At 50.3% G+C, this 21,163-nt stretch overlaps 1 protein-coding gene across 6 annotated transcripts in view; it reads right to left on the minus strand.

Annotated features, from left to right (window-relative positions):
• Window positions 1-8,716: 8,716 nt before the first annotated feature.
• Window positions 8,717-21,163, minus strand: part of Nup214 (nuclear pore complex protein Nup214) — a 221,979-nt gene continuing 209,532 nt past the window's right edge. For 4 of the 6 annotated variants that reach the window (XM_077673352.1, XM_077673339.1, XM_077673343.1 and 1 more), the window contains 2 exons: window positions 15,448-15,478; window positions 8,717-8,922 (listed from right to left, as the gene is read on the minus strand). In XM_077673352.1, coding sequence (XP_077529478.1) covers window positions 8,877-8,922; window positions 15,448-15,478 — 77 coding nt within the window. In that variant the 3' untranslated portion in view covers window positions 8,717-8,876. The remainder of the gene's footprint in view (window positions 8,923-15,447; window positions 15,479-21,163) is intronic. The other 2 variants (XM_077673347.1, XM_077673356.1) reach the window with 2 other exon arrangements.

The following is a 21,163-nucleotide window of genomic DNA, read 5'->3' on the forward strand; positions in this document are numbered from 1 at the left end:
CAGAGACTATCGTCTTTTGACGACATTTGCAACGAAAGGAGCAGATACGCGGCCAATTTTTTCCCATGAGGTCAACTGTTGGGTACGATATCTTGGGATGTACTGGTCAGATTTGCGTCATTCTTGCTGCATTTGAAAGCTTAAGAACTTGTGGGATAAATGCGCGGGGTTCCTCGGGGACCTCAGCCAGTCCTGGCGTAAGGTCACCACGCTAGCTCCCGGCGTGTCAACCACGCGGGCTCCCATGGCTACGGCAGCCCAGCGCGGTTCGCCGATACGAGAACACAGTAGACAGTAGTGCCGAAGCACAGCCGTTTATTTGGGGAATCCCAAAGCATGCGAGCACAAGGCTCGACGGCGTTCACGAATCACGCCGTCCGGGTCGTGACCGCGAACGGGAGGCAGGCACTCACGGCGCGCGACAAACAAAGCTCCCACCTGAGACACAACTATCCATCACCGCCGCGTTCCGCCGATCTCGCCCCGACCGGGTCTCCGACGAGACCACAGAACAGGGAGGATTTTAGAGAAGCAAAGGTCTAGCTTTGCCTGTAGTGCCAGAAAAAGCGTAGTGGCGGCGTCGTGAACTACCCAGTACGCCCGCTTGATGGCGCTGTAAACGCGGCTTTGTAAACATGGCGGATGCTTTTTGCACAGGCCGCTTGAGCTCCTTAATAACATGGCTGCCCTCGCACGGCGGCCGCCGGCTCGCTGCTCCACGGCCGGTCTCGACTCTCCTCCTCCCGCGCGCGAAAGGGGCGTCGAGTCCGGCCGTGGCTGCTCCTGCTGGTTCCTGGCTGGCACGCTGGTCGCGTGTTTACTTGCGCCGCGCTAGTGAAGTGATGTTACGCCAGGTGACCAGATGGCCTCGACTGGCACAGACCACAGTGAGCAGCAAGTGAGAACAAATCGTTTATTGACATCCGCAAGTTTACAGAGGCCAGGACATCATTTCATTTCGATCGCTGCAATTGTACGCCGCTTTCATGACTTTATTTTTTTGCCATAACAACTCGTTCACTTGCGCTAAGATTTCGAACGAAGGGCACGAATGAGGTATTGACGGCGACAACGGTTTCGTTTGCACCGTCTTTCTAGCGGAGTGCATAACACTCACCTTCTGTTGGAAGAATCAAATATTCTGGCCTCGACAGCTGTCTTCCGATGCGGAATTTCCCACATTTGTCACTCAACAAGCACTCAATTCCCGTGTTTTGCCAGTCCTCTCAACAGCGGATGGACGCAAAAGCACATAACAGCAATAACAGTCACGAACCCGGTGCTCCGCGCACATTGAAACGGTCGGCCGTTGCAGCGGTTTCAATTTGAATTGGCGGCTTTGTGGTTGCGAATTCAGAAACGAGGTGGTGCACCAGTCGGCTGTTCGTAAAAAGTTGCGTACATTTTTGCTCAACGGATGTTTGATGCGGAACTTGTTAATAGTATTTTTAAATAACACATTGTAAGCGAACTGTGTGGGCTCTTTGAGTCACGGAATGAATGTTTTGTATTCTATACCAAAAGTAACCTTTCGCTTGCGTCGTCTGGTGGACTTGATGGTCGAAAACAGCGCTTTAGGTTGGTCACGTGGGGCGTCGATTTTTACGCCGCCTATAGGGAAACCAGGGAACGTCCAAGCTTGAGAGGCCTGAGGGGAGTCTCGTCGGAGACCCGGTCGGGGCGAGATCGGCGGAACGCGGCGGTGATGGATAGTTGTGTCTCAGGTGGGAGCTTTGTTTGTCGCGCGCCGTGAGTGCCTGCCTCCCGTTCGCGGTCACGACCCGGACGGCGTGATTCGTGAACGCCGTCGAGCCTTGTGCTCGCATGCTTTGGGATTCCCCAAATAAACGGCTGTGCTTCGGCACTACTGTCTACTGTGTTCTCGTATCGGCGAACCGCGCTGGGCTGCCGTAGCCATGGGAGCCCGCGTGGTTGACACGCCGGGAGCTAGCGTGGTGACCTTACGCCAGGACTGGCTGAGGTCCCCGAGGAACCCCGCGCATTTATCCCACATGGCGCCCCAACGTGGGGCTCGTATTCGGACGAATTCGAGGTTGCTAGCTCTCCGAGAAATGCGTTGCTGCAGTCGTAGCCCGCTACCCTTTGTCCGGAAGACTTCGGACGAAACGCCTCGCGCCAGTCGGTTGCAGGCAGACAGTTATGATGCCCGATACAGCCGTGACGGCAAATGCGTAAACCTTCCTACACGCACCAGACGGTGAGTCAGTAGGATACCTCCGAGCACCGCAGTCGCGGCCCGCTTGCGAGACGGGAGGTGCGTAGGCCTTGTTCCAACATGGCGGCGGGTCGCCTTCCTCGTAGCGCCGTCCCCGCGCAGTCGCGCCGGTTGAAGTTTCCCCCAGGCGCGGCGGACACTACCGAGCGAGGGTGCGGTGTTTGGGGGTTCGCAAGCCGCATGATGAGCCCGCCGCTACTGCGCTTCGAGTCCGAGGCGGAGTGTTTGCCGATTTGACGGCTGACAAAGAGCGAGGGGGATCGCTGAAGAATCAGTCTCCTCTCGCTGCGGGGGGAAGCGGGAGCAATGGGACCGTTGTCTCCGCGCTTCCGGAGTGCGTGCGTCTCGATGCCGTGAAGTCTCCGCTTGAGATTGCGTTTAGGCAGTAAGAGCTTCGCGCGGCTCGGCAGCGGGCTCGTTGGTCGCGAGAGATCGCCAGTCTTAGTAAGAGACGGACTCTCAGGCGACCTATACCGGTGATTTGCGCCCGTAAGCCGCTGGTATTGCGGTTGGCGCTGGCTCTACGGCAGCTTGTATTGCTGCGAGTGAGTTGCAGGAGCCCCGCCTGCTTGATGCTGACGCTGCTTTGCCGACCAACGCACCAAGCCGAAATTACTCGGACGGGTGTTTCGATGCTGACCCCCCCCCGTAATAGTCAGGCGAGCTGCCTCCAGGCGGGGGTGGCTGCTGGAGCACAGTTGCCGGACTCGTGATTCCGCGAGCAAGCGAACGTGCAAGGGGGAGTCCCCTCGGGCATCTTTGTTACCCTATTTGGCGAGATCGTCGATAAGATTTCCGGCCAGTCACAGGAGATTGCGGAGTCCCGCTGCTCCCCACTTCAAGTTCGGGAATCGTTTAAACTGGACGGTGAGAGCGAGACCTGCATACGGATACAACCGGGAGCCACGCCAGTCACCACTGCCACGGACAGCGAGGATGGCCTGCTGAACCACCGGCGGGGCCGAGCGCGGCCCGCGAAGCTACCGCCAGTTGCTGCTCCGGCCTGCCGGGCGGCAGCCAACCGTTCGGGAGGACCTGCGGCCGAAGCGGCCACGGAACCCAGGAGGCGGCGGGATCTGGCGCCTACGCGAGCGGCGCGAGCCTTCGGGCAGCCGCAGTGGGCGCAGCCGTTCCCGTTGCCGCCTCGAGCTGGGAGTGGGGGTCGCATCATGGCGCGACCCCGGCGTTCGTCGGCTGCGGCTGCAGCTACCCCCGGGCCTGCCAACCTGCTGTGCTGCCCAACCGCGAGAGACTTGGAACCATTGCAATGTGTTTGCGGGTTTGTGAGGCGAGCATCGCGACGGCGGCATCGTGTGGCGAACTTTGGTGTGGAGTGGCGTTCGGTGGCTGTTTTGCTGACTTGAGACGTGACGAGTGTGGTGCACCGTGGCGTCACTCGAGCTCAAGTGGCGTCCAGTTTTAGGGGGGAGGAGTGTGGGAATCGTGGAGAACCGCGACCTGCGATCCCGAGCCAGCGCGCGCTTCGGGAGAGACGCTTGTGCGCTGGAACCGGTCCGGCGCTCCGCTGGTTCGTCGGCGTCCCCCGAGAGATGGCGCCACCGATGTGTGCGGGGATAGGCGCGCGGGCGCGGGCGGCGCGAGCGTGCGCGCACGGGAGAAGGGGAGTCTCGTCCCTGTTCTGTGCTCCCCTTCTCCCGTGCGCGCACGCTCGCGCCGCCCGCGCGCATATCCCCGCACACATCGGTGGCGCCATCTCTCGGGGGACGCCGACGAACCAGCGGAGCGCCGGACCGGTTCCAGCGCACAAGCGTCTCTCCCGAAGCGCGCGCTGGCTCGGGATCGCAGGTCGCGGTTCTCCACGATTCCCACAAACTGAACAGTGCAATAAAACCAGAAAACTATAAAATTTCTTTGTACTAGTACAACTTTTTATGCATTTTGTTTTACGAAAACATTGATATGACCTGACATATTTATAAGTTCAGAGCAATTGCAGAAACAGTGCTAAAATTACTGCTGTGGTATAGTTGCACTCCCTGGTCCTTCGAGAGCACAAAGGAACAAGAATTATTCTAGTATATCATAAGCAGATAATTAAAAAAATGCCCGAAATGGAATGACATATGTTGCAAAACTCTGAACTAGAACTATATAGATGAAAACTGACTGCATATTTGTGCTCAGGATGTTAAAACACACTAAATGTGCAAATTTCAAGGAAATTGGTTCAAAAATAACAAAAATGTCTTCAAGACGAGTGTCCCCCCTTATAGGCCAACTGCACTCAAATTTCACCCTGGCTAAATGCCTTCGAAATGTGTAGTAGGTACCATGAGAACTACTGCGACGCGACCGGTAGCTCTGTGCAATGCGGTTATTCAGTTTCAGGCACTCAAATTTTTCAAAATCGTCGATTTTTGTTGGTCGCTTGCGGCGTAATTACGCACATTTTAGGCGTCATACTTCGTACATCGCGGTCTTTTTAGTCATACTATGCAGGAACAGTGATTTCGCGCGGTTGAAATTTTGAGTGCAGTTGGCCTTTAAGAGCCGCTCAGTTGCGGCAGTGAGGCCTATGCGAGTGATCCAATGAAAGAACGAACAAACGAGTGAATAAACAAACGAGCGAGCGAACGTTCAAGTGAAGTGTTAAATAGAGATGGGCAAAACGGCTCACTTCAGTGAGCGGCTCAGTTCACTGACGTGAACCGGTTCATTTGAACGGTTCAGCGGTTCATTTAGGTCTGTAACCTGTGTTAAGCATGCATAATCTAAATTATTACTTAATTGCTATTGAGTTATTTATTTTGTAACAACATCCAGTGTATTTGTACTGAAAAGAATTGGCCTCACCATCATTACAAAAGTTTTTATGTGTCAGTGGTATTTCAGAATCACTCTAGGTCGATATGTACAGAAAAACATGCAATTTTTTTTCAACTTTATAACCTCACAAATATGATCTCTACTAGTGAGATGTGACGCCAGAAAAAATGATTCTGGAAAACATGATACAAGAAACTAATTTTAATATTGTGGTGGTGAACAACACTTTGTTCAGTTTATTCGAAGTGAGACGGGTCTGCTTTTTGAGCGATAATAGATGACGCGAAAGTTGCACACAAGACCCAGCTGGGTCGGCCCATACACCTCAATAACTCTACCGGAACGTGCCGACACGACTCGTTCAGAGCCATGCTCAGCACGATTCTCTAATCGAGCGAGCAGCCACTGAACGCCGGTTCTTAGGAGAGCCGCTCTGCCAAAGAACCGCCGGGAGCCGAGAATCGCCGTGGAACTGAGCGGCTGAGAAGATCCGGCTCGTTCCTGACTCGGACAACAGCTGCACGCACAAATGTAACTGTGGTGAATCATATGGTCACAGGAGTTTATTTTCCTATTACTTTGAAAATACAGACGCAGTTCGTTCACTGCTGCCATTGCGGCCTCCCGATCTGTCATTCACCGCCGCCGCGGTTCCCAAATGGCCCCTCAGAAGATCCGCTTCGCGAAGAGCAGCTCTCGAAAAGAGCGGGAGCCGTTCTTCGGCTCTTCGGTTTAGTAACTGAGTGGAAGAGCCGGAAGAGCCGAAGAACGGGTTAAAACTGCATCCGGTTCTCCTGACTCGAATTGTCTGCTCCCACGACAGGGGGCGCGCTGGAGGATTTTGAAAAATTAGCCCCAGCTGGCCCGGCAGTACAGTTGCTTTCTCGCGCCGAGAATAGATGGCGCAGAGAGACGGCTCATTTGACCCGGATCTTCGGTTTTTTGGCTCAGTAATTGAGCGGATGAGCCGGAAGAGCTGAAGAACGAGTCAAAACTGCATCCAATTCTCCTGGCTCGAATTGTCTGCTCCCACGACAGGGGGCGCTGGAGGAATTTGTAAAATTAGCCCCAGCTGGCGCGGCAGTGGAGTTGCTTTCTCGCGCTGCCAATAGCTGGCGCAGAGAGCTTTGACCCGGCTTTTCGGCTCCGTTGGCTCTTTCTCCATGGTTTGCTGTGCTGTGGGGCTGTGGCTCGCCCCGTTCGACACGAATCACTGAGGGGGCGAGAAGGGGCTCCCTCTATCCAAAAGAACCGCCGCTCACTTTTGCTGAGCCACGGCTCACTCGTTCAAAAAGAGCGGCTCAAAAGATCCGAATCACTCCTGAGCGACGCATCTCTAGGGACGCCAACGCTACAAATAACCCAAAGGAAAGAATGCTGTGCGCCTGCAATGTGATAGCTCAAACGGACAGACGCCGGTTTCAGAACGTGAGGGTCCCAGGTTCTATTCCCAGCAAAGGACAGACGCGTTTTTTTTTCTTTTCAATTGGAGGTTTTCTGTTCGCATTGGGAATCTTACGGCCGAGTTAAACATCTCTGTTGTTAAAACAGAACAGAAGCTACACTAAAGTTTTGGGGCCCGTGAAAAGGCTGTGCCTCACCTTAGTCTGGCAAACACCAAAATGCAAAAGCAATGGCCAGGCCCGATAAGGGCAAGGGCAAGAACATACTTGCAAGGGCAAGAACATACTTGCACGAAACCAGTACCTAATACTTCATAGCACTGACCAAATTGAGCCATCACTCTGGAGAGCAAGGTCGCACATAAAGAAAAATTTAGCTGCAATATCTTGCAAACAAACAGGGTTAAAATATCACACTTAGTAGGTAGTTCAAAATATACTGTCGCAGCATCATCATTGCCTACTACCTGTGTTCTTGGGAGGATGCCCGAGCCCGCGGAAAGCTCAGAGAGAGAGAGAACCACTTTATTTTACGGCTGGGTCAGGGGGAGGAGGTGGCGGTGGCCCAAAGGGTTTCCGCGACCTGTTGGGCCCTGGAGACGAGGGTGGTCTGGGTCTCCAGGGTCGAGCTCCGCAGGGCCTGCTCCCAGTGGGTGGGTGTGGGAAAAGGGGGAAAAGGGGAGCGCGGGCAGTCACAGAGAGAGTGTAGTTGAGAGTCCCGGGCACCACAGAGTGGGCAGAGTGAGGAGGGGAACAGGGAAGGGTGTGAGTGGGAGAGGGAGGCTCTGCAGGGGAAGGAGTGCGTTTGGAGGAGGCGCCAGGTTCTGGCCTCCTCCTGTGTGAGGCTGGGGTGCGGGGGGGGGGATAGTGGCGGCGGAGGAGGCGATAATGTTGTGTGATTTCGCTGTACGAGATGAGAATGTCCCGGGAGCTGGGAAGGCCGTGGTTGGTCTCCAACGAAGGGCCTGCTCGGGTGGTCATAGCTCGAGCTTCTCGGTTGGCCGCCTCGTTGGCACCTATTCCTGTATGGGCGGGGACCCACAACAAGACCACGGGGTGAGGAGGGGGTTTTCGGGGTAGAATTTGGAGGGCAATTTTGGATATCCGGCCAGCTTGGAAATTTCTGATTGCGGATTGTGAATCTGACAGGATGGTGTCTGGACAGGGGTCTTGGGCTAGGGCGAGGGATATGGCCGCCTCCACCGCCGCTGTGGCTGAACTCGTGAGGACAGTGAGGGAGTCCTGAGGTGTGCTATCCTCGGAGAGCGCTACTATGGAGAATGCAGATCGGGAGGGGTAGCTAGCAGCGTCTACGTAGATGGTATGAGGTGAGGGGGGGTGCAGGCGCTGCAGGTTCGCTGCGCGTGCAGCACGTCTGGCCGCATGTAATGTGGGGTGCTCAGCCTCGAGCCTGGGCGGTTGCAAGTCGTCGTCACCACTCCCTAGTCTGGCCAGAAGTACAGCCTCGCCCACAGCCTGTTCCTGCGCTACTGACCAGGTTTTGCCTACAGCTCCTCACCTTCGCGGTGAACCATGCAAGATGCTGTCAGTGTTGCAACTCGCATGCTACGCAAAAGTAAGTGTCCACACATGCTAAAATTTTAGAATGGACAACTTAAAAATTAGGTAACGATTCATGCCATCTGCCAAAAGAATGCTTAAGCGAGCACCCAGAATGCTTTTTTGCTACCGGAGTAAAGCTGCCCTGCTCCATTTACTTGCCTCCACACCCGAATGCACCCAGAGAATGCCTTCTGAATTCGTTATATTTGATTGCCCCTGCCACTGGGAGATTCCCCTTATAAGAAGCTACACTACGAGTTCTGCACATCAACCAATGCTTCTTACACTTCTCACAACTTAATTATCGCATACGGGCATTTGTTTCATTGAAGCATTGCAATAGCACAAGTAATGACCATTTTCTTCCCAATTTGTGATAGGGCATTAACCAACCACATAGACATTTGTTTTATAAGCTCAAAATCAGGGTACGAGATGAGCCCAAACTTGCCATGTTCTTTTAGTGTCCCCTTACAGTACCGAGGCATATTTTCATTCTGAAAGTTGTACCCGCCGAGAGATCAGCATGCAATGGCTCTGCTTTTGCTTTGGTTGACACATACAATGCCAAAAGGATTATCAGACCCCCCGAGTGCTCACTACTGCGATCTTTGTGAACCCTCCCCCTCTACGCAACCAGTGTTGCAAGTTAACACAGCTGAGCCAGAATTTCTGTCAGCAGTCCTTTATTTCATCACCAAAAACAAACTATACAGCTCTTGCTGTTTTTCACTTGAAGGTCGCGCAGTGTCACCGTCACATGAACAGAGCCACTTTCTAGTGTTTTCCTAGAGTTAAAAAAAAAAAAAAAAAATGTTGATTTATGTCACAAGAGGCCACATGGCAGAAATGCTTCAAGTTGACATAGAACTTCTCCCACTGCTCCGTCAGTTCCGCCACTGTGAGAAAGCTGGTGCAGGATTTTGCTGATTGCTGCAAGAAGAAGAGAGGGTGGCACAAACAAAATGATATCTCAATGAGTCGGAATGTGGAACAGGTACTTTTCAGGGCCACAGTGATTTCAAAACAAATAACAAATTTGGTCACAATGTTTTATCATATGAAGGCTCAAGCAATACTTCGGCATTTGGCATTGTCTAATGAGTGGTTCTGTGACAAACAAAAAGTCAATTTCTTGCCTGCAAGAACATTGGCTGTAAGTGTGTGCTTACGGAAATCTATACAAGGCAGATGAAAATGGCACCTATAGAATCTTGATCATCCTAATCTCTGGGGTGGCGAAAAATTTTTTGTATCATCGGATGTGGTGGAAGCAGCTCACTTGTTGCTGGCAATCACAGTAGCACGTTTTCACTTTCTGTACCACAGGAACCGTTTGCAATTCGGTGTGGTGCCACATCTACCTACTCTACCTGTAGACTACCTTGCCCCAGAATGCAAGCTATGAAGACTTGTTGTGTCCACAGCGAGAACAGCTTGAAATGTGATGCTATGCTATGCATGGAAGAGTGGAAATAAAAATCGTTCTGCTGCGCCACAGACTTGTGTTCGCGACTAGCAAAAACTGTCAAGTGGAAGTCAAGCAAAGGTTGCCACTGTCCACGAGTGAGGGAGGTTTCTGGACCTTGACCCGGACCTGCCTGGCTGACTTCACGAGGCAGCTCCAAGTGGATCACATGCCCGTGACCACCAAGGTGCTCAAGGTCAGGACGCTTGAGTTTACGATTACGAGGGATCTACGAAGCAGGCACAAAGGACCTTCACTTCGTGGGTGAACTGGTGTGTGCCAGAAGCTGCTGGAAGCTCTCGGAGCCGATTCCATTTCGCAGTACGTTATATCATTGCAACAGAGCAATGAATATCCATTTTGATAATTCTCACCAGTACAACAGTGGTGTCAAAAAGGATGAAACAAGCTCAGGTGCTTACATTCAGCAATGAGAAGATGAGGTACACCGCAGTGCTGACCTGTACAGCAGATGTAACATCTAGGCTCCTTGTCGTGTGTTCAAGTGCAAGACACTCCCGAAATCTGTGAACTTTCTGTGAGGTGTCATAGTGTGCTCTAAAAAGAAAGGTTGGATGGACATGGACCTTGTTGACTTTATAGGAATGTCGACAATTTCCTGGGGGGTACGGACCCAGTCAAGACGATCCTGTGGAGGCTTTTTGGCCATGCTCCCAACATGGCAGAGAACGATGTTGAATAAAGTATGATTTGATTTGATTTCACCTGGTGCAAGAGGTAAGGCACGAGCTCTGGGCTCCACTACGTGCTTGTATACCAGTGTGTCAAAGACAAGCTTGGAGCTTGGCACACGCATCTTGTGGTGATACCGGGCCGAACGACCTTTCAAATGCAGCCACTCAACAAGCATCAACAAGCCCATAGGTACTGCATTTAGGCTCTCCACAGTGAGTGGTTTATGAATGGCTGCCACACTTTCACAGCAGCCAGCAGTACTCAGAGTGTGCCTCAATTGAGGAAATGCCCACGTGGACGGCCGAAGCTTGGCTTGGGATTCCACCAGTTATAGTTGCGAAGGCATCCGAGAAGTGCAGAATTTCTAACGCTATAGATGTGGTGGTTGGAGAGTGAAAAGGAGCGCTGAGAGGGGGACAGTGAATGAAGTTCAGGTGAATTTTCTATGCCCCTCAACTATGCCAACACGCCATCAAGATCTAAATGAAGACTTTTGATTAATTTCAGCTATACAATTCACAAAGCAAGGGAAGCAGCAGTTCTGGTCCACTGCTCTACTAGCATCAGATTTTTTTTTTTGCACTACAGTGTAGATCATTTATAACGTAACCGCTTATAGTGCGGGACCGGATATAACGCGGGTTTTTGCGACCACCGGTTTGCCTCCCATAGAACTCAATGCATAAGCATACCGCTTAAGATGCGGTTGGCCGAAGCACAATACCGTTTATAGTGCGGTTTTTCGGGGGGTCTGCTGATCGACCGGCGCAGCTGAGGCATCGTTTTAGGGTAGCAAAAGAAAAAAGAAAGGATGAAATCGGCCACCTGACGCAGCTTGCACCCCTTGCCCTCTTTTAACGTAGACACCCAAAGAAAAAAAAAAAAAGGCACCCTTTAGTTCGTGCGTACCTGATAACCACAACTGACCTTGCTTGATGCACCTCGGAAGATAGCGACAGACTTCCCATCCGCGCGCGGCAAGTTGATTTTATTAATCGTGAACCGCATGGCCCGTTTTCGCGCACGAATCGTGCACATCGGCGTTGCGCGTCAGTTTTTTTTTTTTTTTTCGTGCTCGTATCGACGATTCCGCGCTTGCGGTGGCTTCTTCGCATGGCAGTGGGAGGAGCTTGACGACTTGCACCAATGGGGAGACGCGTACGTAATGGCGGGAGATTCGAAGCGCTCCGAGCCGGCTAGCCGCGCCAGAGATGTTTAGGCTTACCACCGCGTTATTTTTTGATGGGCGCTTTCACAAGCAGCGTGGATGGCAGTTTATATTCCACTTTTCGCCCACATAATTAGCTCTTTTCTTGCATGAGCATCTTCGCTTGCGCCCCGTGCGGCATTTCAGCGAGCGGTTAGAAGCGGCTGCTGGAACTTACTGAAACTGCCTGCACCGCTTCACGGCCAGTGCCGACGCCATGTTGCCGCCTCTTACCGCGCCGCCCACACCACACGCCAGTTGTATCCGCGCTGGCGTGCACTGCACATCTTCGCGATACCAAATCTACCACGCGGTTCACGCTTTAGAACGTTGTTGCAGATAAGCCACCGCTCTTTCCCTTTCCGAACATTCGGGTCGCGCGAAGCCGAAGATTTCCACCACCAGTACGTTGCGCTGATAAGCAGCCGCCTTCAGCATCGTGAACACAACGTGGGGCAAAAAAAAAAAAAAAAAAAAAAAAAAAAATCCGCTGGCGTTCTTATCACGTCTTGCGGCATCTGTTCATAGACGCTAAAAACGCAGCCATGGTCTTTCAAAACAAACACAACGGAAGTTAAAGCCGCGCTGGCCGTTTGTGAGACTGCGCTTTTGCCCTGCAACAGCGGCTGATGTTAAAAATAATACGAAATATAGACCGTGCCTTCGTTTTTAAGTGCTGTGCGTTTGAGTGATGATAAATATAGGTTGACTTGAGAGATAGGTGGCGATGTGGTTGAATTCGCGCGTGTTTTGGTTATAGTGCGGTACCGCTTATAATGCGGATTTTTGCAGCTCCCGCGACATACGTTATAAGCGGTCTACACTGTACAAGTAAAAATTTTGTAGGTTAAAATCAAGCAGTGCAGCTTTATGAATTTTTATGGCTTTGAACGCATAAAACACATTAAGAAGCTGTCCGACAGTTACAGTGAATGAAGTTTAGGAGAATAAACAGCTTGATACAACCTGAAAATATTATAAAGGTTACGTTCCCAGAGAATCAAGTACTACTATAAAATATACCGCATGTATCTTCTTTCTAGCACCATCTTTGCTCCTTCTGCAAGGTGCCCACAGTGCACGGACTGGGACACAAGGTGTTATATAGTTAAAGGGGTCCTGAAATACCTTCCGCCGATGCATGGATGTACATGTAACCAAATAAGACAATGTATTAGCAATCTCCTCCCGCAAGAATTTTGTTAAAGCGATGAGTATTAGCTGAGAAATTGTAAATCAAAAACCGCGCATTATCGCCGCGCCGTGTTTCCTCCTCCTTTCAACTTACTCTCCGCTGTTGACGGCGCCCCAGCCTTCCCTCCCGTGATGCTGCACTCCTCGGCGGTGACGTACTTCCGCTATCGCGCTGCTCATACTGCCGTCTGCTACGGGCAAGCTTTGTTGACACCTTGAATCCCTCACTCCGCTCAAGGCTGGAAAAGCGAACGAAAAATCTGGCCGCATTTGTGCGGCGGCCTGGCCTTGCCCTTTCGCGGTGTGCGTTGCTGCAGGGCAGCATGTGACTTTTAATCGGCGGCGAACTCGCAGCCGCTTGGGGACGATCGTGCGCTCGGTCCCTCATGCCCCTCATGCACCGCGCACTGTTTATCCAAAAAGCGCCGTATCAGATGTGGCCCCGTTGGTGCCGGGTCTTATTTTGCGGTGGTGGTAATTCCTGCCGGCGACATGTGAAAAAGACATTTTAAACCGATACAGAACCCGTGCACAAAACGCTTCAATCATGTGACCAGTTCAGCTGGGGGCGACGCGTGGTGGAGAGCGGCAATGTTGGCAAAACATGCTCCGGCGCAGCTCTGAGCTTTCTAGCGCTGGAGCGAGCGCCATTTCTTTGACAATCTCAAACATCGGTTGCCTTGGCAACAAGGCACAAACCGCTCTAGAAGTCAGTTACGGTTGCGTGATCCCGGTTCAGCTCGGGGCCCCACTTCGCGACATGTGGGCACTGCAGGCACTCACTCCCATTGGGAAGTGTGAGATGCGTTTGGCATTACAGGAGGCGATGGTGTGTGTGTTATGGACGCCTTTGTTTCACGATGAAATGCGACGTTGTGCTTCTGCGGGTGGATAGTGCTTCCCATGGTCTGGATTATCTTTCTCGAGCGACGTATGACTCAACCTCGCATGGGGTATGTGCAGTGTGCGTGGCTAAAGCCATCTCGGCTTGCGCGCCAGAGTTAAGTGACTTGCTGTTCGTCCCCGCAACCACGCGAGAGGTGAGTGCCGAATTTACGACGGGCAGGAGGAGGCAACCCATCGTCTGTCAATCGCGGTTCAGACTTGCAACGCATGTTGTGACGTTGTGTTCGTTCGAAACGCATCTGTGGATTGTTTTGAAGTGCAATAAAATGTATCCGTCAAACCCAGGCATTCGGCTCAAGGCGTTCTCTGCGATTGCATGAAAGAAGTGCCACGGACTTCAACGCTTTCTTTGCGGAACGTACTCAGGTAAGAGAATATCCATGTCGTGTTATGGCCGTGTTGCATTCAATACGAACGGTTAAGCGTTTGTTTACACTTGTTGCGTTTGTCGTAAAATGTCCAAGCACTCCGACACTCCGCTGGCAGATCAGCCGGCGAGCCGACGCTGAGCAGACGACTCATCTCTTTGCCGGAAGTGCGTGAAAAAGCCGCCCAATAGCAGGATGTCTAGCTCATGACGAACATCTGGGAATCGATTATGTAGACATGTGAAGATGACGGCGTCCAAAAACACGAAGGAAAGGGTGAGAAAAAAGCGACGAACTTTGCAACAAAAGTGTGAGCTTTCCGCTGCGCGTAAAAGAGTAATACTTGGCCCAGATGACCTTGACGACCCAATCTAACGATTGCGCTACTTCGTTTTGTGTGCTCAAAACGCCTTTCAGGGCCCCTATAAGGTTGCTCGCTTTTTGGTTTTACATTTTTTTTTTTAAATTGGGGGGTAAAAATCGGGTGCTATTTTTCAAACTGATACTTGGGGAAAATCAGGTTTTTGTAAAACCATTCTGAAATTCAGGTATTTCCGAGTTATATTTAGAGATGTATTAAGTAATACACCCAGTTTATATTACCAGTTTATAATGCACTCAATTCTATTTTAACTCTAATGCGTTAAAATTGGTGTTTGTTTCAAGCTGGTAATCGGGGGGATATCAGGGTTTTCTAGCAAATACTCCCCGAAATTCGGCGTTTGCTTGAAAATGAACCAGTAATGATAACAGTAGAAAGCAATCATCTTCTAAGAAATGAAACATTTTATTCACGAAAAGCAGGCCATCGATTTTTTCACTCACTGTACTTGTTTAAATACCCTATCACCCCCTTGCGCAACATGTTGGTCTCCATTCGAGGCCTGCCTAATCGCTGAGCGCATCTCAAATGGGGGAAAGTTCTCTCGGCATCCCGGCTTCCATTTCCTAGGCACAACAATGTCAGTGCAGCACTTGCCAGCCTGAGGTGGCGAGCGGTAGAGTCATGCCAATACTCAATGAGTTCGGAAGCCGTGTTTGTGGGGCTTGCTTCCAGCAGGCACTGGTTGAGAACGGCGGACCACCAGCGCACGATTGTGCCGATCGCTACTTTGAAAAGGTCCATTCTGGGAGAAATCAGGTTAAATCCGATTCTCCTGAATCATGTTTGGGGTGTAAAAATGACGTAAAATCGGGTTTTACCCAAAAACGAACAACGCTATTTGAAAAAAGCAGCCTACGCTTTTTTCCTGCCTCGCAAAGCTTAATTACCTTTTCCCGTTGTTCAAGCAGAAAACCCTGAATGTCAGTGGCAACATTTTAAACTGATTCTGTCCGCAAGCAAGCAGGGGCTGCAGATAGAGGAGCTAAGCTGTACATGGTGGGGCATGGCACTCAAAGCGTTGCTAACGCAAAGTACAAAGCTTTTCTGACAATAACCTTACAAGGCCACAACTTACGGTAGTAATCATGCTTGCTTAGCAAGGAGCATACAAGAATGCTTCCATACAATGCATAATCTACACATCACATACAGACTTAATTGCAACTAGATAGCTTCCTCGTTCCCTGTGTCCCATAAGGCATGGGTAAAAAAAAAAAAAAAGTGCACTACTCACGCAGCACGATCCCCGAAGCCAGGCGAGGCACCTGTAAATTGGTAGAGATTTTGTAAGAAGGGGAAGAGTCGCACAGTGCCACGCTGACTAAATGCTGACTTACACGTCTACAACTACACAACAGAGGTGCAAGGGCTGTAAGACACTGTGTTACACAAGGTGCCGTGTCTTTGGTTGGTCTTCAGTTCAGTAAAAAAATTCAGGTCAATTGTGCCCCAGGTAAACCATTTTTCCTGAGCGAAAGCAGTCCGCTTGGGAAGACGCACAACCATTCCACAGATATGGTGAATGAATTGGTCACCTCATAAACAAGAGAAGGCAACAGTTGTTACTTGTTGACTGCTGTCCTGGGGAGCTGGAAACTTGGCCAGCTAGCTACATCGCTCCAATTCATCCAATCAGCCAAAACATACCTGAACACTACACGAACTGCGGGCAGTTTGCAGCAAGTAATAAAAAGGGTAACACGAGGCAATAGTACAAACAACCTTGAAGGAGTCAGTGCCACTAGCTGACGGACAATGGAATTGAAAAGCCTAGTACCTACCGTACTTACACGATTGTAGGTCGACCCCTTTTTTCAAATTTGACAATCCAATGTTGGGGGGTCGACTTAGAATCGAAGTCGAACCGTCTACCGCTAGTAACGGCAAGAGAAACGAGAAATCGGGAGTGCTACGAGGTGGGGACAGCTTTGCACCCTCGTTCCCATAATTATGGTCTGAACTATGAACAGCATGAGGCGTCTTCTGCTCGTGAAAATGCGCTGCACTGACGCTGCTGCGAATACCACCCGCATCCCCGCATGCTGCGCGCTACGCGATCGGCGACGGCAACATGGCGGCACCATTCGCGAAGAGGTGCGCGTAGCTCCAGCGAACGCTTCTAACCGCTCTCTCAGATATCGCTGAAGGCACAAACGAAGACGTTTGTGCAGGAAAGGAGCTGATAATATAATAGAGAGTTTTAGTATAGCGTTTTCAGCCTTACGCAAAGTGTTACCACTCGCTATTCCCTCGCGTCGGTGGAACTGCGCATGCGCAGCACCCAAAGTTGGTTTTGCGTTTAGCGGCCGTAAAACGAGCGCGCGCTATTTCAGCAAAATAGCGTGCGTACGATACCGCCCTAGTGTGTCCCTGTGTTTACAACATGGCGGCAGGTGGAGCGAAGCACCTAAACGTTTTCTTTCATCTGTGTGCAGCAGTTTGCGTCTTATAGAAGAAGTTTTTTGCTCCTGCATCCTTAAATAGCTCCGGTTGTTTGTACTTTGCTATCGTGGTGAGCGAAACTAACGTGGCATCGCTGACTACCTGAACAAAGCTCCTGCAGGCCGGCGTCGGATGCTGTGTGTGTGTTGCTGACGAGTTCGCTTCACGGTGCAAGACGACAATGCGCTCCTGTGGGTGAAATGTGCTTACTACGTTCGAAATTAGTAATCACTAGCGGCGACTCAACTCAGTGTGTGCTGTTAAAAGCCTTCTGGGTTTGCGCCAGAGTGAAGTGACATGCTGGTCGACCCCGCAAATCGCGTGAAGTGAGTGCGATGATTACGACGGGCTGGAGGCAAAAGACCGCATTTTATTTTTGTGCCTCCGCCTCGCAGTGCAGTCGTTACGTCGCGTGTGTTCGAAACGGATTTCTGGATTGTTTTCGAGACGAATAAAATGTATACGTGAAACCCAGTCCTTTGGTTCTGCGCGTTGTGTGCGATCGTCAAAACTAAGTAACATCGGGGCTTCAGTGCTTCCGCTATAGAGTGTGCTTATGTAGAAGAATATATCAATCATGTTGTGCACGTTCTGCATTCAATACCAAGGGGAATGCTTTTGATTCCGCTGGTTGGGTAGTCGTGGAAAATTCTGAGTGCTCACTGATTCTTCGGCCAGATGAGTGCAGCTTCGCATTCAGTTAATACTAGGTTCGACAGATGGCGCCATAAACGTTAGTGGGCCGCAAAGCAAAACTTACGAAACGCAGTACTAAAACTCCCCGTGCGGTGCCGACGTAGCGTGCCGCAAAAATTTAACGTTTAACGTACGCAAAGGCACAAAACGCTATACTAAAACTCTCTAATATGGTCGAAAACGACACTATAAAGCATTACCCGCACCGCTAGGGAAAGCGCCAATCAAATACCCGTCACCGTGGTAAGCCTAAACATCTCTGGCGGCGCCAGCCGGCCGTCCTAATGAAGAGCGCGCGTCGTCAGGCTCCTCCCGCTGCCGCGCTCGGCGCGCGTTTTACCGAGGTAGAACTGGTACAATTTAAAAGCAGTAGAAGGTGCCGCGCGCGCGGAATCGTCGCCGCGGGCGTGAAAAAGTCGGCCGCGCAACGCCGACGCGCACGAATCGCGTGCAAAAACGCGTCAAGAAGTGTTTTATTCAACTCTAATAAACAAAACGAGTATTAGCGAATCCCTTGATTCAATGCGCGGCGCTAACGTAGCCCATATCATATCACATTGTTCAGTACACTTCCGAACGCGTTGGTGAGAGGTTAGTCGCCCAAAAGTAAATCGCGCGCGGCTGCTTCCGTCAGCCGCCATGCTGTTTGTTTTGGTATCACGCGGCAGTGGCCGCTGCCGGTTGCTTCGATAATTGTCATCTTGCAGCGAATGTGTTCTTCCCGCTCAACCCACAGCGAATGGTTATTCTGGGTGCTTATACAAAAGCTTTTCTTTCTTAAGGGGGGACGCGGCTTTCAACTTCGGAAAAATGACCAAAACATCGTTTTTTTGAAACCCACATATTCGGCTTCTATGTTTCCTATTCTGTGCATCTGCAAAGTTTTTACGCTGAAAAGCGTCGCAAAGTGGCATAAAAAAATACTTTTGTCAGGCGCGGTGACAAACTATCAGCGCAAAAGGGCGAAAAAACGGCAATTTTCGGAGCGCTCTATCTCCGCAACGGTGCTACCGGGCGCGGCCATTTTGATATGGTTAGATCGGCCGAGCGATCGTCTTTCCGGTTCTGCTCGTCTCTTTTATCTTCGTTCATTCACAAACGCACAAACGGCAGGAAAGAAACGACGCACAAACGAAGTTAGAAATAGATGCTGAAGCGCTATTGGTCCCCGGTCGGGGCACAGAACGACGACCCTCGTGATTGGATGTTGCGGGCGCAACGCAAAATGGCGGCCGCCTGAGCTGCGTAGCGAGTGGATTGAGTTCATTTTCGCCGCTGCGCTCGGACGAGTTTCTGTTCAATCTGTGGTGTTCAACACGGACGTTATCGCGATGGGAATGCCAGAGATAACGAGCCGGATTACGGGAAGTTGTGTGGCTCGAAAGGCGGAGGTCATCGAACGCTTCGTGGGGCGCGTGACTCTACCGTCGCCAGACCCCGGAGGGTGACGCGGTGTGCGCGCTTGCGATTGCGGTTTGTGAAGTGAACTTTTAGTTGGATTTGCGATGTTTACACGCTTAGTTATTGCTGTGATTTGATTGTGGGCTCGCTAGCCTTGGGAAAGAAACAGTCGACGCGTCAAACGCTGCGGCGCGCACGGCATAGCCGACGCGCATTGGAGCATCACATGACTGGGCAACCGGTTACGATTGAACGCCAGTAGTTGTAATTAATGCCTGCGACGTTAGATTTAATCTTAAAAGCGACCTGACCAGCCATATCAGGTATAATCAAAGTTCGATATGTCGCGGTAAGCGTGCGCTGCGATGCGCGCGAGCCATATCGCCTTTCTTGCGCAACGTTTCCCGTGCACTTGTAATTTTCATGCAAACTGGTTTGAGTTAGTAGTATAGGAATAAAAATATGCTCTCTGCTTTAAAAATGTACGTTACTGTGGCAGCATTTAACAGTGATTTTTTTGGGGGAAATTATTGATACCATTGCTCAGGGCATACTGGCTGTGCTGCGAGAAATATTGGATGCCTTGAATGTCAAAAGTAGTAAAAAAATATGCTCTTGCATTGAAGTTGGGAGTTATGCAGAATACTCTACCAAGCTTCAAAGTAGCTCATTTTCATCCTTGTGGTATGCAAACTTTTGGCAATGAACACCTGCACATTAGTACAGTAAAACCTCGTTACAAGAGACACTGTTATAAGAGACACTTGGTTATAAGAGACATTTGAATGAAGGCAGTTTGGTTGGTTTTCCTATGTTCGCCATGTTAGCAACATTGCATACAAGAGACCTTGGTTACAAGAGACACGTTTTTTGGTTCCCTTGAGTGTCTCTTGTAACGAGGTTTTACTGTACTAAGTTGCTGTGCCAGGCAAGATAAAACATAAAAAAAGCCAAAAATGGTCAAATTTAAGTAAAAAAAATGCTTAACTTGTTGCCATGGTGACAACACTGCAAAAGGAGGTTGTCCAGTGCGATACAGCCAACCAACTAACCATACTTTGCATTGAAAGCCCATTGAAACCCATCTTCCCTCCGTTTGGTTTGCAAAGGGGGGTATGTACTCTTCACGGAGGAGCTGAAAATGATGTTTTCTGGAAAGAGAAAGGCTGTAGAAGGCACTCCAATTTCAAGGCAAGGCCTTCCAGAAGCCCCATGTTCAAAAAAACATGAAAGGCTACAACCGTGACGACTTCTGATATGTGAAACCTATGTTGCAACTTCGGAAGCCGTTTTCTGAAAACGTTTTTTTTTGCCACCTGTGTCGCTTGTACCAGGGATTTCTTCATGACCGCTGGGTCTATTTTGATTCCGTTTCTTGCATCACATTCCTTGATGAACTGTTCAGGCCGTGCCACTTTTGGTTTTCCAGATTTGTTTTTTGTGATTTTTTTATTCAAATAATCGTTCACAGTTGACATGCCTGTTGCACATTAACCTCTAAAAAAATGAAAACTAAAAAACATTGTGTTGTAAAAAAAAAATTCTAAAACTGTCACGACCTCGTCCATTCATTTGGGAATGCAAAGCACTTCGAACAAGTTTTCTATCGTGTTTTATAAGCCGCTCAAGCTCGGTACAAGCGGAACAGAAAGAATATTTCATACATAAAAAAGTTTTCAAAATATTACTTTGAAATTTTTATAGTGTTATCACAGAAGCATTTCCAGTTGCTGTGCCAATTTTCATCAAAATCCACAAAGAAATAAAAAAGTTGATTTTGAAAGCCACGTCCCCCCTTAATATCTACCGTGCATACCGCGAGCGCACGGCTCTTGCGGGAGCATCGATAATTGATGGTAGAGCCGCGGTGCGGGTTGACAGAAGAGCTTCTCTTTGTGCATGGCCTCCGCAATCTGCTGCCGGCGGCGCCTGCGCGATGTGCTGCCAGCGGTGCTGCCGGCGGCGCGCTTGCGGAGGCCATGCTTTGTGATGCAATTTTCTAGGCGGCGCTCGCATTTTTTTTTTTTTTTTGAGAGATGCAATTTTGGGGGGTAGACCTACATTCGAGTCGACTTACAATCGTGTAAATACGGTACTCAGGCAAGTACATACAAAACAATTTATTATCAGATTGCTTTTGGTTACCTGCAGGCAAAATGTTATTAACCAAATCCCACATTTGTTGCCACAAGAAAAAAAAAGAAAAAGCAAAGGCACATGTTCATGAAAACCTAAAGACTGGGATGTCCCAGACATAGCTGACACGCCACAACTCTGATGCTGGCTTGTCCACGGATCAAAGTGACACAATCCCCAACAGGCACAGCTGGCCAAAAAGCCTGCCCACAAGAACACTGGGCTGGCCCATCTAAGAATTTAATATTTTTAATTTTTAATATGCCGGGCATGGA

Source organism: Haemaphysalis longicornis, unplaced genomic scaffold (assembly GCF_048455015.1).
Source record: "Haemaphysalis longicornis isolate Haplotype H1 unplaced genomic scaffold, Haemaphysalis longicornis Haplotype H1 scaffold_1, whole genome shotgun sequence".
Taxonomy (NCBI): Eukaryota; Metazoa; Arthropoda; class Arachnida; order Ixodida; family Ixodidae; genus Haemaphysalis; species Haemaphysalis longicornis.